Raw genomic sequence first — 19,702 nt, 5'->3', positions numbered from 1 at the left:
TTGTGAGGCTTTTTAAATTCAAGCCGTGCCAAGCTGCCGTGAAAACCACTTTGTGCCAAAAAGGGGGTGGGGGCTCTATACCCTTGAAAGTTTGCAGGAGTGGGATAAGATTTCAGGCACAGGTTCCCTCATGGGAGGCACCAGATTTGCAGCTAAAACCCTCCGGGTGGAGCGATGGGGATGCGGGGGAAGCAGGTAAGGAATGTTGCCACATAGATAATGGCAGAGACAGGAGAAGATGCCCTCATGCAAAACTGGCCAATTGGAGGGAAGCAGGTGATGGTGGGATATGGTTTCCACCATGAGGAAAGCTGGGATACCTGCCCAGCCAGACGGGAGGACTACCAGGGGGTGGGGGATAAGCTATGCAGAGTGGCTTATTTGTCTGATCGTGTGATGGGCACAGTGGGCTATTTTTCAAAATAAGCTACTGTGAGTAGCTTATAAACCACCATGAACCACCATGGTTTAAAGTGATGTGCGAACCCGCCCACTGGCTTACCTAAGGCAACTGAATTCAGTGTGAGGAGAAACTGCGGACTTTGTGGCTCACATGTAATTAAGTCATTCTCTTAATTATGATAGTAAATCCAAACGTACTGTACATGGTCCTAAGTACCTTTAGCACTAGGGTTGCTGAAGTAACTAAAGGGGTTTCACCAATATATAGAATTCTGTAAATGTGACTGGCACATGCATGTAATGCCAGTATTGAAAGGGTTTGCTGTATAAATCTCAGCTAGGTCTCTAGAGATTAAAGATTATGGTCTTTTGTCTACAGGCAGCTTGATGAGTCCATGTTCATTTTAAGTAGAATGGTAAAGTTCTTACACTTTGTGTCTGTTGGCGGGTGTGCTCAGAAGTTTGTTGCCCTTTCCCCAGTTGCTCTAGTTTCCTAAAGTCCACATTTCAAAGTGTGATTCTACTGTGAACATTTTTATTTTAGAGATAGCATTATGGGGTCCCTAGTTATATTGTGGTTCAGTTACTTTCAGTACACACTTGTTTTTTTGTTTTTGTTTTACAAGTAAAAGGTCCCATCCCCCCAGCCTTCCAACCTTTATGTATTTTATGGTATTTTAAGAATATTTTATTGTAAGCCACCCTCATAACGTGCTTGAAGGACAAGCTATAAATCTTAATAGTAGGTGATAATAATAATAATAATACAAAATTAAATACTTTTGTTGAAGAAGTAAGCGGGGGTTTTTGTTTTGGGTGATAATTTTTTAAATAAAGATTTGCCGGTCAAAAATGTACACCTGTTGAATCTGGGTGTAGCAGTGTAATGAAACAGTTTTTAAGCATGAGGGTCTCACGTTGTAGCCAAACCAACACTGGGTTCTGTTGTGCTGATCTCTTTCTTTGAATGTGTAAATTTTTGTAACCATTTTGCTCTTGTTTTGGGGCTGGTTGTATTTCTAAATGTTATGTTTTGTAAGGGATGAAAAGTGCAAGATCAGACCTGAACTGGTCCAGTGGATGGGTTTTATGTTTCCCTTCCCCCGACCTCCCTCCCAGCAACAAGACACACAGCGACAACTGTTAACCAAGATGTATATGTAAAATTTTTATTTTTGTAGCTTCTGAAACTAGTTTTATTCATTAAGGTATTTCCCCTGTAGAAAATAAGTTAAGAAAATTCTAGTTTGTGTACAGTCTGTTCTGGATGGGGCTACACTCCCTTTGAAGGGCCAGGTTCAAGTCTGGTAATGCTCCTTGACTTGGCTTTCCTTCTGGATGCTCAGATAGTGCCAGTGGCCTTAAGCACTTTTGTGCAGCTTCATCTAGTGTTCCAGCTTTTCCATTTCCTAGAGAAAACAGATCTGGTCACAGTCTCACATGCCTTAATCAAATCTAGATTAGATTACTGCAATGTGCTCTTATAGGGGTGGCCCTTAAAAAGTGTTCAGAAATGTCAACTGCTGCAAAATGTGGCAGGCAGGGTGTTGGGTGGGTTCTACTTTTAGGGGCCACTTTTAGTGTTCAAGCTGCACTGGCTTCCAAAACATTTCTGGGCTGAATTCAAGGTGCTAGTTATTACTATACAGCCCAGATGTCTAGAGCAAGGGTATTTTAGCCTGGCTGCCTCTTAAATTCATCATCCAAGGCCTTGCTTTGCATCCTGTTGCCTTCAGTAGGATGTCCAAGTTTGTTTGGCTGGGACACAGGATAGGACCTTTACAGTAGTGACATCAAGATTGCGAACCATCTCTCTTGGGAGCCCTGATTGGCTCCCTCTCTTTAGCCTATAGGTGAATTACGAAGGTTTTTGTTTTGCCTTTGAATTCTATTAATTGTTTGCTGCTATGGATGGGTTTAGCTTGTTTTTTTTATTTATATTTTATTACCATTATTTATATTACATTAATTATTATATTATATATACTAGTTTTGGCTTGTTGTGGGCCATCTTGGGGGCCTCCATGGCTAAATGCAAGGTATTATCTTAGAAATACTTTTTTCTTTTTGGAATGAGAAGAATTGTCATGTTCTATATAGCTGTCACTAATAGGGGTAAAAAGAAACTTGAGAAAAACCCTGGTATTCTGGAGTGCATATCCAGTCATGATTGTTGCAGTAGTATGGTAACTGTACCTTGAACATGAAAAGACCCATGCTGAATCAGATCAAAGGCTTCCCTAGTTTAGCATTCTGTTCACAGTGCAGTAGCATCCTCCTGCTCGTGTTCCGCATTAACTGGTGTGCAGAGGTATACTGCCCCCAATACTGGAGGTAATATATAGCCATCATGACTAGTAGCAATTGATAGCTTTATCCTCCATGAATATCTATGTAGTGAGACATTGCTCTGTCTCTCTCTTCAAAGCCCAGCTCCATAACCATGTTTTCTACAAAACATCTAACTCCTTAGGCTGCAATCCTATATGCTCTTACTTGGGAGAAAATCCAATTTCATTCATTGAGACTTACTTCTGAGTAGACATACATAGGATTGGGATATAAGTACATTTAACTGCATTTTCCCACATTCACCCCCTGTTCTCCTTCCCACTGTCTTTCCTTGCCCTCTTTATCTCTTGAAATTGAGATGATATTTATTTATTCACTTACTTGCTTACTTACTTACAATATCTATATACTGCTCCACATCAAAAGATTTTGGAGCAGTGAATAACAAAGATAAAAGAATAAAACACCATGTTAAAACAGTTAAAACATTTTGAAAAAGACAAGTTCCAATAAGGCTGAATTTTATAAACTGCAGCTGGTCACTCAGGGAAGGCCGCCCGAAATAATGTCTTCAGGTTGATCGGGAAGGAAAACAACATTGGCGCCTGCCTGACTTCAAAGTCAGGGAGTTCCAGAGGAAGAGGGCCACCACACTGAAGTCTCTTTTCCTGGTGGACTCTAACCGGGCCATGGGTCCATGTGGAACCACCAGGAACATGCCCTCTGATGACCTCAGTGACTGGGCAGGTTGGTAAGGAAGGAGGTGATCTCTCAGGTATCCTGGTCCCAAGTTTTTTAGGGCTTTGTACAAGAATACTAATACCTTAAACCTGGCCTTGTAGCAAATAGGCAGCCAATGCAGTTCTCTCAGCAAAGGAGTTGCACGCTAAAAAGGGGCAGCTCCTGACAACAGTTGAGCTGCTGCATTCTGCAGTAGCTTCAGCTTCCAGACCAGCTTTAAGGGCAGCCCCACACAGAGCGCATTGCAGTAATCTACTCTTAAGGTAACTAATGCCTGTACCACCGTGGTCAAGCTAACCCTGTCCAGGAGAGGCTGTAGCTGGTAAAAGGCACTCTGAGCTGCCATGGCCACTTGGGCCTCCGGTGACAATGATGGATCTAGGAGTACCCCCAGACTATGAACCTGATATTTCAGAAGGAGTGCAACCACATCCAGAACAGGCAATGAGCCTGTCTCCCAGACTTGGGAACCACTCACTCACAGTGCTTCCATCTTGCCAGGATTCAGCTTTAGTTTATTGGCCCTCATCCAGCCCATTACTGAGACTAGGCCTTGCATCCAGACCATTACTGATTCAGGACTTGCACAGCCTCTCTTGTTTCAGATATCACAGGGAGGTAGAGCTGTGTGTCATCAGCATACTGATGGCATTTAATGCCAGATCCCCTAATGACTGCTCCCAGTGGCTTCATATAGATGTTAAACAACATAGGGATCAAGATGGTATCCTGTGGAACACCATAGCTCAGTTATCAAGGGGCTGAGGAAAAGTCACCCAGTGTTACTCTCTGAAATCAGCCCCATAGGTAGGACTGGAACCACTGTACCACAGTTCCTCTGATACCCATCCCACAAAGTCGATCCAGGAGGATACCATGGTCGATGGTATCAAAAGCTGTTGAGAGATTGAGCAGAATTAACGGGGTTGCATTTCCCCTGTCCCTCTCTCAATAAAGGTAATCCATCAGGGCAATCAATGCTGATTAAGCCCTGTAACCAGGTTGAAACCCAGACTGGAATGGGTCTAGTTAATCAGTATCCTCCAAGAGCGCCTGCAGTTCTTCTGCCACAACCCTCTCAAGTACCTTCCCTAAAAAAGGGGTATTTGTGATTTGGCGACAGTTGTCTAATACCATTGGGTCCAGAGTGGGCTTCTTCAGAAGTGGTCACACTACTGTCTCCTTAAGGACAGCAGGGGCCACCCCTTCTTGTAGGGAAGCATTATGAACTCACCAGTCATATCCCCTTGGCTAACTTTTATTAGCCAATAATCCCCCACCCCCACAGGAGGAGAGTAAAGCTGTAAGTTCGAATCTCATCAGGAAATGGTCTGACCATTACAATATGGTTACCCCCCCGCCAAATCTTCAGACTACCCATCTCACAACTTGCAGCAAAAACCAAATCGAGGGTGTGCCCTGCTTCAGTATATATTTTTGACTGTTCCACAGCCTTTCCTTGGACCATCTGAATAGAATTCACAGACCACAGTTTGAGAACCTCTCCTCTACAGTTTCATCCGCCTTTACCTTCCTTCATCAGTAGTTCCTTCATTTTATTTTTAAAGGAGGCTTCTGTACCTCCCCCCCCCCTGCTGCTATAGATGGGTTTATCTCTTTGTTTTTATTTGTATTTTATTGTCCTGAGTTCATTATATTATATATATTAGTTCTGTCTTGTTGTGAGCCACCTTGTGGGTAGGAAAGAAACAATTGGCATTTTTCTGTGCCCTGCCTGGGTTGATAATGTTAATCTCTTCCTGCACTGCTTGAATTTTCTTAAACAACCAGGATCAGGCTTCAAGCTATGTGCCTCTCTCAGTATGGCATTAAACACCTTTGGGCCAGCACCTCTGTCATTCTGAGCTGACACCTCTATTTAGGCTTATTGATCTCAAAGATCTGTAGTACTGTACACTAGCATTGAATGCCTAAATATATTTAGATTTGCCTGCTTGTACAAGGCTTGGCAGTACTACCTCCTTCTTTAGTTAACAGTTGAAACAGTGGTTTCAAAGATAATTTGCATTCAATTGATTTTTAATCCAGGATTTTGCTATGCCTTTGTGTGTGAGAGAGTGAGAGGCAACCTTACAAAGAATTTACTCATTACCCTCATTTTATGGGACAAGCTAATTGTGGTATGTCTTGCTGAGCTGTATTATGCTGTTTGGGTCAATTGAGTGAATCCACTTTACCTTGAAACATCATTCATTGCTCTGTAGTATTGATTTGAGCTTAAAAAAAAGAGGATGGGTAGTTTGATTAGGTTTCTTTGTGTAAATGCTCAAGATCTCAGATAATGTTCAAAACAGGCTATCTGAATAATTCATTAAGCAGTGATGCACTTGATTTTGGAAGATGAACTGGTAAATGAAAAAGTGGAAGAAGAGGGGGCTGCTGTGGAGTGTGACTGTGTCCTGCAGCGACATCAGAATCAGTGCCTTAAGACCTAAAGGTTGACCTACTCTGCATAAGTGGGTGATCCCAGACACTCATGTCTCCAGAGGGATCTGTGTGCTGTTATGTGTTTGCTTTTAATTAGGCATTTGCATTCAAGTAACCGGTATCTGTCAAATGGAAAACATCTTCAGCTATTTAAAGTATAGAAAGGGCTTTATGAAAACAGTGCAGGTGGGTAGCTTTGGCAGCAACTTGGTAGATATGTGCAGGAGGGAAGCTATGAAGTAAGCAACTGATCAGATTTTGGTTCCTTTTTGTTCTGTAGTGACAAGGTAGAAAGAATAATATGTGGGGGCCACGACACATTTGCCTCATTTTCCAGGGCCTACACTGAAAATGTTTTGCAAAGTAATTGGTGCATTTGCAGAGCTTTTAAATAAGACAATTTTAGAACTAGTATTTACTTAAATTTTAAAATGTTACCCCACCGCTTCACAAGGATCAGGATAGTTAGGGCGCAATCCTATCGATTGCACCCTCAATGATTGGAAGCCCCTGAACTCAGAGGCTTCCAATCATCCAATGCAGGGTAGGAGGGGTGGCAGGGGCGATCTTTGTCTCCACATCTTCCTGCCCTGCATATTTTGCTAGCCGGGCTTTCTGTAGCGACGGCACTTCAGAAGGAGAGAGAAGGAGGCTGGCAGAGGCACAGGATAACTTGTATCCTGGCCTCTCTGGCCTCCTCCCCTCCCCGCCCACCAGAACTCCCCCTTTTCCCCTTTCCCAGGTTGATTTTCTGACCTTGGAGGGCAGCCAGTGTGGTTCTTTCGACGCCAGCTGCAAGGGGTTGGGGTCAGGGGGTCAGATCTCCGACTTCCCCTTCTGAGGTCGGAGCACTTTCTCTGACCTTGGGGTGGGGAATCCCAAGTATCTTATGGCCCCTCGAACAATGTCTTGGGGCCATAGGATTGCTCCCTTAGTGAGTTTAATTAAAAAGCAATATAATAAAAAGGTATATCCAGTTGTGTAAATGCTGATCTGAACTGACAACTCTGACTGGCAGTTGTTCTACCCATTTCCTTAATCTGTGGTCAAAGTGTGCTAGAGTTAATCAGGATTTTGTTGGCCCTCCAGGACATAGCTACTTTCCTCCTGGAAAGTATAAGAGCCCATGGGCTTGCTTACCTTCCAGCACCAAACTGCTGCCTCCTCAGTAGAGTAGAGATAAAGCTATTCCAAGGCACAGGCAGCTGCGCATGAACTATAGCAGACTGTCTCATATTTCAATTTGGCAAATGTACCTAAAGGCAAAAAGGTTGGCCATCAGTGCCTTTATTTATTATTAATTTATTATTAAATTTATTAATTGCCCATCTGGCTGGTCGCCTAGCCACTCTGGGCGATGTACAGCGTACAATAAAACAGTTTAAACCAATAAAATTCTACAGTAAAAACATTTTCTAAAATACCCTAACCCACCCCAAATGCCTGCCTGAACAACCATGTTTTTAATGCACGACGGAAGCTCCTTAAAGAGGGGGCATGGCGGAGTTCCCTAGGGAGGGAGTTCCACAGAGTGGGGGCCACCACAGAAAAGGCCCTTTCCCTCATCCCCACCAGTCTGGCTGTCCTGGCTGATGGGACAGAGAGAAGGCCATCCGAGGCTGATCTTGTTAAGCAGCCCATCTGGTGTTGCTGGACGTGCTCCTTAAGATAGGCTGGGCTGGAACCATATAGGGTTTTAAATAGCCTTATTCTCCCTCTGCTTTTCAACTGTAGGGCCAATATCAGTACCTCACACAAAAAAAGTTTTTGTTCTTTATGTACTTATCTATTTCATTTCAGTACTGCCCAATAGCTGAAGCTCTCTGGGCAGTTCACAAAAATTAAAGCTACGAAGTACAACATAAAACGATAGAAAATATGAAAGCTTAAAATTACAATATAAAAGTACAACCAGAATAAAACCTAGCAGCAATGCAGAGATATACAATACAGTTATAAAATAGCAGATCTAAAGGATGAGATGCTAAAATGCTGGGAATATAAAAAGGTCTTCACCTGGAGCCGAAAGGAGTACAATCATCACAAAATAACAACAAATTAAAATGATGAAAGAAGGAGAATTTTGCAGATGGCAGTATGTATTTGGTAAGCTGTGCTGAAGACAGGACTCAAAATTTCTAGAAGGAACTCTTTCTTCAGTTATCTGTAAACCAGGGGTAGATAACCTTGGGTCCAGGGCTAAATCCAGCCCTCCTGGAGTCCTAATTTGGCCCTCCCAGGTTCCCCAGATGGCAACACTCCTTTCCCTGGCCCCACCTTCTTTCTCCCAACCATTGATCGTTTGGTGGTTTCCCAGCGCTTGTGCAGTATTTTCCCCATTCTAAAAGGTTGAAATGCCTCTTCTAAGGCTTAGTTATTGGGAGTAAGAGCTTCAAGCTATAGTATGTTGGCCCTGCCCCTTTTGCCTGCATCCCCTGAGATCTTCTCTGGAATTGAATTTGGCTGAAAGAGGTTCCCCGCCTGTACTGTAGACTTTATGATGTGATGTGGCCCGTCTTGGAGTTGGAAGTGCTTCCTTGGAACAGATGCTGCCTCTCAAGGTGTTGTGAGATGGCAGTATTGGATAACCGCTGATTCGTTCTGTGGGAGTTGTCTTCTGAGATACCACAGAGTTCTTTTTTGACCCCATTCCTTGAATTACCATGTGCTGGGAACCTCTAGGTTGTTGGTTTATTGCAATGTGTTCTGCATAGCATGCTGCTGGAGACATTTTGGAAGCTGCAGAACTATTTCATTATTTTGCCTTGTGGCATGTGGGTTAAACTTTATTTACTAAAGCTTTTAATTGATTTTCCTGCTGCTGTTTTTACAGATCTGTATTTATGTAGTACTTCTATTATTCATTGTGATGGTGTTTTATTTTTATCAGTACTTTGGGTAGATTTTCTGGGGGGAAACTGAAATTGGGAAATTCCTAGATGCCTTAAATTGGATTTGATATCTGATTTCCTTGACTTCTATTTAGTAAAGTACTCCATGTTAATTTTACGTGCCGTATTTCATTCCCTCTCAACCCACCCCTCTAAACAAAGTCTTTGAACTTTGGTATTGCTTTCACTTGCATACTATCAGATGGAATATGAGTTTTAGTTACCATTTTGATTTCATTTGCTCCCCATCAGATGAATTCATAATTTGATTTTTGGTTTGGATCATATGCATTTGTGTTCTCCACAATATTTGCAAAAAATAGTAGTGTATGCTTCCTCGGGATTGTAACCTGAAAAAAATTAAATTAACTGCCTGGTTGGCTGGTATTATATCAAATTGAAAGAATTTCCCATAAAAATATGGTAGTGGTATACCTTCCACCACACATCACTTTCTCTCTCTTAAATACTTTAGTTGATTTGGGAAATTGTCATTGGAAAGATAGCTTAGAAATACTGTAGATATGTAAATAAATCCTAGGTTTGTCCCTGGAATGAAGTGCTTTGGGCTGTTCCTGAGGAAAAGACTATTTTTTCCTGTACTCTTTACTTAAAAAATAAAAGAAAATATTTCTGGTCTGTCTGTCTCTCTCGGTGGATCACAATATTGAAAACTTCTAAAGTAATACAACAGAAAAAGACAAAAATATAAAACTGATTAAATGGAAATGGTGGTAACACTCCTCAGTGGCACAAGGTGGATGTTACAGCCTCTCTTGGGCCAAAATTGCATTATTAAACAATCCACAGTTTGTTAACCATAAGTTGTTTGGGTGCACCCCATCCCTGGGTTGTTCTCCATAACATGGGAACCAGAACTCTGGTTTGTTGAGGGAACAAATCGTGACCTAACTCTGGGTTGTTTCTCCCTCAACTACTCAAAGTTCTGGGTTTGGATGTCACAAGGGATGGGGTATCCCTGGATTGTTTAGCACAACTCAGGGATGCCCCAGTGGGCAAGTGGGTGGGAGTTAGCTCCCAAACAATCCACAGTTAAGAAACTGTGGGTTGTTTAATTCTACAGGCTGGATGCTAAACAGCAAAGATCTGTGATCTGGATGACTTCTTATGTGATGCTCGTAGAGATTATCCTTTCTATCTGCCTTCTGCCATGATGGCACATGAAGTAGGCCTTTCATTGAAAATTTAATTGCCCCAGTGAGTGGCTGGGTGATGGATGTGGTCAGAAAGATATATATCCTAGGCATTCTTCTCCCCTGCTTACTTCCTTATCAATGCATTCTACTTCCACAAGAGTAGTTGGACATTGATTACAGCACCGGAGGTGATGGCAGCACTTGAATATATATGGGTGCTTCTAGACGAGGCTTTTACCTTGCAATTGTTCTGCCTCATTCACAGAATTTTACAGAGGGTCCAGATGACAACATCCTCAATCTGTAACCTTCCCATGTTTTCCCACCACTTCTTCCATCTTTTTTTTCTTTCCACAAAAACATCTGTCAAGGAAGAAAAATCGATTTCAAAAAAGTTTTGAAATGGATGAGGGTGAATAAATGGAAACTTAATCCAGATAAGATGGAAGTACAGTTCATTGAGTGTTCTGATAATCTTGGAGGAGGTGTTCAACTTAGTCTGGATGGGGATGCACTCCTATTGAAGCAACAGTTCCACTTCTGGATGTGGAGGTAACAGTGTTGGCCAGAGGTGCTTCCAACCAACATCAACTGACTTCTTTTGTGGAGAAGCCAGGTCTGGACACAGTCACTCATGACCTCGTCATCTCCATATTGGATTACTGTAATGCATTCTGTGGTGCTTCCCTTGAAGACACTCCAGAAACTTCATTTAGTTCAGACTGCAATGTCCAGGCTGTTGTCTGGGGTTAGCAGGATGGATTATATTATACCAGTTTTGTGCAAGCTCTGCTGACTACCAGTTCGTTTATGAGTTTAATTCAAGGTGCTGGCTTTGGCATTTCAAGCTTCAAATGGCCTGAAGCTTGGGTATCTTAGATATTGCCTCTTCCTATATGAACTTGCTTGAATGTTGCTTAGCGTCCCAACTGGTGGAAATTCACTTGATGGGGATGAGAGAGAAGTACTCTTTCAGTTGTAGTTGCCAGGTTATGGAATGACTTCTGCAAAGAAGTGCATCTGGCCTCCTTCACTGACCACTTTTAAGCATGCTCTGAAGACAGTTTATTTCAAGTGAAATCCTTTTAAGTGGTATGTGCTTTTAATGTTCCTTTTGAATAACATTTTAGTAAGTATAAATAAATAAATGAAGTCGTCCATCCTGGTATAAATGATAGTTAATATATGGAAGGAACGAATTGGCTGAAGTTGTTCACACAGGTGAATTGAGAGAAAGAATGTCACTCCGGCAAAAACTGTTGGCAAGACAAAGTTTGGAGAGCCTAATAATTCAGGAAGGTAGCTGCAAAAGAGATGATGCAAACCAGAAACACACACAGCGTAGTAGATTTAAAACTGTGTTGGAGAAAAGATGGATTGTGGTGTTGGCTTATATTTAATAGCATCTCGATTGTTCATTTGTCAAACATGGTGTCCACAAACTACCATCACAAACTACACCTAACTGTTTAGTATGCTATTGCATTTGTGTTGCCTTTTTGAATGGCAGCACCATCAGTAGGGCTAGTTCATAAGTTCATAGGCAGACTCCTTTTGTATAAATGGGAAATGAATTTTTTATGCATTTTCAGCTGCCTACATTTTGGTTAAAATCGTGTATTGCCCAAATTCCTTACATATTCTATAATTAGAATATAGAAGAGCCAGTATGGTGTAGTGGCTAGAGTGCTGAATTGGGAGTCGGGAGATCCGGGTTCTAGTCCCCACTCGGCCATGGAAGCTCACTGGGTGACTTTGGGCCAGTCACAGACTCTCAGCCCAACCTACCTCACAGGGTTGTTCTTGTGAGGATAAAATGGAGGAGGAGGAGAATTAGGTATGCCGCCTTGAGTTCCTTGGAGGAAAAAAGGCGGGATATAAATGAAATAAATAAATAAATAAATAAATAGATTATGTTTTTTAAAATTGTTTAAGAACTATGAATGTCACTTCAGAAGCTGCATAGTTAAAATGACGTTCTGGCAACTTTTGTATCACAGATGAGGAAAATTACAGAAACTTTATACGAATTTAGGTGTGTGTGTAAAAATATATATTAAGGCACATAAACACACAACGCACATCAGCTCAGTCTGCTCTCATATTCAAGGGAGCCAGAGAGATCACATTGTAGTATGTTTTACATCTCTTTCTTAAACTGCTACATTACCATGAAAGTTTGTATGCATGTTCAGGATAACATTCTGCATTTGAGGTTTGAAGATGAGCATACTCTATTCATCTGTTTTCAGTTGTGGCGGGGTGGGGGGATGCTTATGACATACAAACTGGGATCGTTATAGTTCAAGAAGTTATATATTTTATGTAGCTTCAATGTGTTATGGCTTTAGAATTGTTTCATGTATGTTGTGTTATGAAGAGAGTGATATTTGCAAGCTGTGTTTCACATCCAGATTGGAGGGAAAGGTAATCTAAATTATGTGGCTACATTTCTGCCTAATTTTTAAGCTCTGAGCTGACTGCTTCAGAGCTTATTTAAGTCTTCTTTCTTCTGTTCTTAAATACCTTCCTGATCTTTGAGAATGTTGGACTTATTTCTACCGGAGTGTCGCAAATATTTTTAGTCTCATCAAAAGAACTTGCTGTTAAACGTCATCTTAACGTTTTCTGCTAGTATTTTATTTCTTTAGTCTATCATGGAGTACCGCTCTAGGAAAAGAAAACAATTATGTTGCTGTGTGTGTGTGTGTGTGTGTGTGTATAAATATTATTAAATAGTATGCATTTAATAAAATACAAAAAAATAAAATTCCGTTCCTAATTATTAAAATGACAGATGTTTCCTGAGCATTTTTTGTCCTTTTAAAAGATTAGATAAGCGTCCTTAAACTATGCCAAAGATTATCTCTTTTAGATGCTTCCTGTAGAACAAGTACTCTTCAAAATTAATTCTAAATTGTGGGCAAACTTTCTTTGGCTATTGCTTATAACTCAAGATTTGCTGTAAAAAAAAGTGTATTTGACAATTGTCCATATGCATAAGGATAAGAATGAATTGGGGGATCTAAGCCTGCTTAAATAATTCTCAAGATTTTCTGGTTCACGTGTAGTGATATTGAACTCTTTAGTCATAGGCTTTAATTTGTGCATGGTGCTGACCTGATGCTGTGCAGGGACACTCACTGCATCCCTTCATTCAATTCACTCTAATTATCACCAACTTCCTGGGGAGCCTGCTTAGATGGAACTGGCCGTGAATGTTTGTTGTTAAGTAGTAAGATATTAGGCTACCCCAGCTACATTTAACAAAGTAGTTTTAGGCTCTGAATTTACATATAGATTATCAGTGTAGCTCATTCAAATGTGTATTTCTTTGTATTATTTGTCTACATACAAAACGCACTTGGCATAAAATGAAATTAAATATCATAGGTCCTTGTATGCACCAATGTGTGTGCCTGTGTTTATTATACATAATCCTTTCCCTCCCTTCTGTCTCTTACTTTGAGTGAGCGTAAATGTATGCTTGTGTGTGTGTGTGTGTTCTATATCTACACAATGTATTAATATGTGAATTATGTTTTTTTGTTCCTTAAGCATTAATAGTTTAGGGAGATGGTGGTAAACTTGTTTGCTGGCGGATGTGTGTTAAAATGTAGACATTTTGTCTTTTCAGGTCCATGTGAAAATGGCGGATGAAGCAGTCTGTGTTGGCCCAGCTCCCACTAGTAAAAGCTACCTCAACATGGATGCTATCATGGAAGCCATTAAAAAAACCTGGGCCCAAGCTGTGAGTCTGAATGAGTCTCTCCTCTGCAGCTGTTTCATATATAGAAGGCAGAGAAGCTAGAGTTTGTATTTAAAGATAAAAAAGCAAGGGGGAGAATGATTGAATATGCTATTCCAGTTTAGTTCATGTCACATGAGTTAAATGTGGCCGAAATCGCTACTGGAAATCAAAGGCTTTTGTAGCATCTGGCAGTGCTGGTCGCTGATCCTGCAGGTGGCTGCTGGATTCAGCTTTCACACCAGGGAGCAGCTTCAGTTCATTTCCAAATTTGCTGGGGGTGGGGGTGGGGAATCCCAATTAGTTTAGAGCACTAACCCTTTCTGTGCCATAGCCTCTCTTTCTGGATCTTTTATAATATAGTGGTAATTTTGTTTTAATTTTTTTAAGAAGTTGTAATTTTTTGGAGTTGGCATGTGTGAGTATTTGCACACAGTTCATACGCATGTAAAGGTGAATGGTGCATCCAGTAATTATTTTTCAATGTTTCATGTTGCTGAAAAAAATGCAAGACTAGATAAGTATGTGCAAGCTATTTCCTTCTTTTTGCTCTCTTCTCTTGAATCAGACCAGTTTAGCAAGAATGATTGGTATTTTAAAAATGATGGAAAGAATACTTTTTGTTGTTGCATCAGTCAATGCAAATGTGGTCTTCAGAACTGCTGAATGCAAAAGCATCTTTATATAAAATTCGAAGGATGGGAGTCGGTCAACACCAGCAATTACCCTGGAGTGTCTCAATTAGCATTATCATTTCTTTTGAAATAAATGTTTCAGTATGGTGCATTTGGAAAGGGGGGATGGGGGGAGGAAAAATGGCAAACAACATTAATTAGCTAACAGACACTGCAGATGTTTACGTTGTTCGTTAAGAAGACTTAATAGGAATAGAAATAGTTCAGCTTTTCATCTTTACTCAGGCTACATATATTTTCTTCGCTGCGAGTTTACATGCGATTACAAACTATGGAAGTAACATGTTTTTCCACATTATTGTGTTCTATAATTGTATTCTATGTTGTTTGTAGTGTCAGATATTGCATACAGGATGCATTATCTGGGGGTTGGGGCCTATGGAGTCTTATCCCCTGGTCTTCAGATTTTATATTCTGCTCTGTTTGAAGTGGGGTTTCTAGCAATGTTGCTAGCTGTGGACAAAAATATTGTTAACTCGAGGGACAGGAAGATATTTTGGAGAGAAGAGCATGGAGGCTTGGGCGGGGGGCAGGGAAGACAAACTTGAAAGGATATGGAGAGAGAGGCTTATGCTAAGAGAAATCTAAGAAGGAAGAAATTCCAGAATTCTCTGGTGTCAACAGAAGAGAACAGAATTCTCTTCTCCAAAGAGGAGAGGTAGAAAGTGAATCAAATGACTGTCTCTCTGAAACTGTCAAGGCTGTGCTTCTTGCCCAGGCTGGTCCATGTTCAATGCATTGGTTCCAGAGAATATATGCAAGGCTTTGTGTATAAACTAGGTTATTAGTGCTTGCATGTGAATAATTAACATGTCAGAAATCTGTGGCCTGGGAGCATATGACACTGGTTTGGTACTCTTGGAGATGTCAGTGACCTGTTTTATAAGTGAATTTGAACATGTAGAACCATGAACTGGTAAGCTTTTTTTGTTTGTTGGATTGTTTAAAAAATATGCTTAGAGATGCAAAATAGGTAAAGTGGTTTTTATGTTGTTAGTATAAGCTTTTCAGTTACATAGAACTCTTCATAAGATGAAGAATGGAAAGAAAACGAATTCTCAGTCAACCATTTACTTATTTTTACACTAATAAAAGTTTCTCCAGTAAAATATGATCCCTGGGACAGTCAATGCATCTGCTAGAAGGTGATTCAGGTGACTCACCTAACATCAAGTACAATTACATTTTAGTTACTGAAGGATATTGTCTGTATCAAGCTTCCAGATGTCTGAAATGATGAAATCTATTATTGGCTTTTATTTTTAAAGGTACACCCAGGATATGGATTCCTTTCAGAAAATAAAGAATTTTCCAGGCGCCTGGTAAGGTGTTTTTTTTTAATGATGTTCTCTTCTGAGGAGAGCATGACCATGTGTATTGCACTACCTATCTGCAAGCTTTAAATGATGATCTAATGTTATTAATATATTAAAGTTTCAGTCACATATTAACATTCCTTTACCCCCTCCATTCAATTGGAAGAGGTGACAAAGAAGCAAAATCTCTCAGAATTATGATCCTTGAAGGCCCTGCTGCAGTTCCCTCTTCCATTTGCCATATTAGATGGAAAAAGAAGCTTAGGTTTTCCTCTTTCCAGTGTGTATCCAAAACTGTATTGGATAATGTGCCACATGGAGTGAAACTACTGCCGCAGCTCCATCTCTAACAATAAGAACCAAAGGCAACAGGGATCAGTTAAAGCATCAATCCATCCTTTTAACCCTTTCATGGAGTACTCATGGGCTGTCCTTGTTTTTGTTTTTGAAGCCATTTTGGTTGTCATTTGTACTGTGTATTTCTGTAAGGCAAATGTTATGAAAAAAAAACTATGAAAAATGGATAACAATGAATGGCATTTATTCATTTAAAATTTCTTTCACATTTGAAAAGAAGTTTTTTCCTCTCTTCAGGAGCTTCCTAAAGATAAATTGGACAAGCTTTTGGTTTTTATTCTCTCTTATATGTTGTTATTATATTTACCTCTGTTAACTGTGATTTTAGTTATTCCTATCCACCACTGTTGAAGAATTGTGATCAAAGGCAGCCTAGAAATATAAAATAAATTTTGTGTTTAGTGTATTTATTAAATGTAATTGACAAATCAGTTAAAAGCTAATCCTATGCACACTTACTTAGCAGTAAATATCACTGAAATAAATGGGACTTCTGAGTAAACTTGTAGGGCTACAGAGGTCATAATTTCTATAGTATATTTTGTATTATATCACAACTGTGGTATTTGCAGATCAAGAAGAATTTGTAATGACTGCAAGTAATTTGAATAATCAAAATCCTGCTGATCTCTACCACTAGGTCTGACTGGGATCCAAAGAGTTGTGTATGGACTTCTGCATGTGCAAAACAGGGCTTTTCTGGCTCCCTTCCTTGTTGTTTCTTATTCTCTCTGCCCCCCCCCCCCCCCCCCGAGCAAAGCTGCTGCTGAAATTCAGGGGACCCTCTAGAGTGGGATTTGATACACTATTAAGGGCTGCAGTTGAAAAGAAAAATTACCTGCTATACACCCCACAAGAAGAAGACCTTGCTGCTTACACATGGGGCTACTTGAATCCTAGCTGAGAGCTGAGGTGTTGGGATTTTATAGTGTGGAAAGTACTCAGAGTTAAAAAAAAAAACCCTGAAGACGTTTTTTTCTTTACTATTTTGCAACAGAGACATATGCAGGAGTAACTGATAATCACACACAAAAGAAAATAAAATCAAGATTTCCGAGAAATGCCTGAATCTGTTCCAGCAATTAACAAACCAGTTCTATTTTGTATGAAAGGGATTTCCAAAGACTACCCTCTAGGATGCATTGATTTTAAATTTAGGGGATTTAAATCATGATTTAAATAATCAAGAAGAAGCAGACCAATTTGAAACCATTGATTTAAATCAAGTTACCATTTTTGTAATTCAGGAATTTCCTGAATAAATGTGCATACTAATTAGTTGCTATAACAATTAAAAATATTTGTTTCCAAACAAATAAAGCCTTTAGACTATCTAAGAGCATAACCCCAAACCTTTAGCCATGCAACCCACATGCCTTTTCATTTCATAATTATATCTATTAGACCAAAAGGTGGACAACTGTGAAATTGCATTCCTCTTTGGCTTTCTGATCTCATTTGGTGTCCTTGCAAATATAAACTTACCTAAAGAAAAGGGCCGCAATCCAATAAAGAGTTAGCCCACCGTATAGCACACCTAAGTGTCCAGAACTTTTCAGAAGCAAGCAAAAGTTGGTAATTATTGGGCAAAACAGTGTTTTTCTGTGAAACAGAAAGTAAAATCCACCTGTTTAATTGATAGTAATATTCATAATTTGCTGCAATAGCAAATATAATGCATGACCTATTGTATTATATTGTAATGCTCCAAAGACAAATATTGTATTCCCCATGGATGTTTTTACATAGAAAATCAGGCTTTAATTTAGCTTATGTGATTAAGGCTCATGGATTGAGAGTTCAGAGAAAAATGGAGAAAGGAACATGTTTGTTTTACATTCAATTCAGGTTTTTTTTACCATTATTTTTAAGTGACAGTTACTATAACTGAAAATTTTAAAATACAAAGACCTTGTTCTTTAAAATCCAGCCTGCTATTCTCATTTACTCTTATATACCCACAGGATTCCAAGTTTTCCTTATCCTTTCAGCTTTTGATACTATTTGAGAAATTTTCCAGAATGCAGTGATTTTTAGCCATGCTGTTAAGATTCTCTTAAGTAATTCAAGATCATATGGCTTGACCACATCAATTAAATAACTAAGTAGAATCACATTAGGCTCCGTAGGGAGCATATATCCTGTCAGCTAAGCGATTAATTTTTAAACTGTAGTCCAGAGGTTTTTTTTTAACATGCCCATCAACACTAGAAGTCACAAAAATAATATTGGGGCTGAGGTGTGGTGGCATGAGTAGTTATTTCTTTCATAAGTCACTGCTGATGTGACTCTCACTCAGACTCACCCTCCCCCAATGACACTTGTGCAGCTGCATTGTCAGAGAGACCATTGTGTGTACACACTTGCATGGTAGACTTCTTGCTATGTAGTTTCCTTTCCTAAATTTTGCCACCAGTCTATGATTACTCCGTGGCCAGTGAGGCACAGAGAATCCCTGCAGTTTATGGGACTTTTAACTAGAGTGGTGGTGGTGGGAGGAGAATGACCAACTGAGCTTCCAGTCACCACTGGAAGAATTGGCCTGTTTCCTCCCTTGTTACAAGCAATGCATGTAAATTGAAGCCTGTAGCATAATACAAGTGTTTAGGTAAGTGGGTGAATTAGGGTGTTTCTAAGTAAACAACAAATTTCCAGGATCCAAATTAGAAAGGTTTTATTTATAAAATGAGGAAGGAAGATGGTGAGAGAGAAATAAGCAAAGTATGGAGTAAAATAAACATAAAAGATTAGGTAGCTAGCTAGCGTAGAATTAAATAAGGTACAAACCCCATGGACTGACTTTGTAGTCTTGTGCAAGTCCTTACAACAGTACTTTGCAAATGTAAAGTATCTAATAGCTGATCAGTAACAAATCATTGCATTAATAGAAGCATAGCTTCCAAATCCCGGGAAGTACTAGTTCCTGACTACTCAGCACTGTTAGGCCTCATCTGGAGTACTGTGTCCAGTTCTGGGCACCACACTTTAAGAAGGATGCAGACAAACTGGAGAGGGTTCAGAGGAGGGCAACAAGGATGATCAGGGGTCTGGAAACAAAGCCCTATGAAGAAAGACTGAAGGAACTGGGCATGTTTAGCCTTGAGAAGAGAAGACTGAGGGGAGATATGATAGCGCTCTTCAAGTACTTGAAAGGTTGTCACAGAGAGGAAGGCCAGCATCTCTTCTCGATCATCCTAGAATGCAGGACATGGAATAATGGGCTCAAGTTACAGGAAGCCAGATTCTGGGTGAACATCAGGAAAAACTTCCTGACTGTTAAAGCAATACGACAATGGAACCCATTACCTAGGGAGGTGATGGGCTCTCCCACACTGGAGGCATTCAAGATGAGGCTGGACAGCCATCTGTCAGGAATGCTCTGACTTGGATTCCTGCATTGAGCAGGGGGTTAGACTCGATGGTGTTGTAGGCCCCTTCTAACCCTACTATTCTATGATTCTATGATTCTATGAAATCCTCATCACTGGATGGTTCCTTTGGTATGACAAACCAGGGAAAGTCCTATACCCTGCCCCTTTCTTGTGGTGGCTGTGGTGACTGTTTTACAGTTAGCAGGGATGCTGCAAAGGGACAGGGAATAGTGATTTATTGAGTATAATTAGTTTTATATTGCTGTTCAGATATATTCCTAGGA

General features: G+C 40.2%; 1 protein-coding gene across 4 annotated transcripts in view; it reads left to right on the top strand.

The window, feature by feature from the left end:
- Positions 1–19,702, top strand: part of PCCA (propionyl-CoA carboxylase subunit alpha) — a 343,861-nt gene that overhangs the window by 58,019 nt on the left and 266,140 nt on the right. For all 4 annotated transcript variants that reach the window (XM_084844685.1, XM_084844684.1, XM_084844686.1 and 1 more), the window contains 2 exons: positions 13,569–13,682; positions 15,643–15,696. In XM_084844685.1, the coding sequence (XP_084700811.1) occupies positions 13,569–13,682; positions 15,643–15,696 (168 nt within the window). The remainder of the gene's footprint in view (positions 1–13,568; positions 13,683–15,642; positions 15,697–19,702) is intronic.

This window comes from Heloderma suspectum, chromosome 3, assembly GCF_057233095.1.
Source record: "Heloderma suspectum isolate Gila_16-S chromosome 3, 16-S_ref, whole genome shotgun sequence".
NCBI lineage: Eukaryota > Metazoa > Chordata > Lepidosauria > Squamata > Helodermatidae > Heloderma > Heloderma suspectum.
This window is presented reverse-complemented; position numbering and strand designations above follow the sequence as displayed.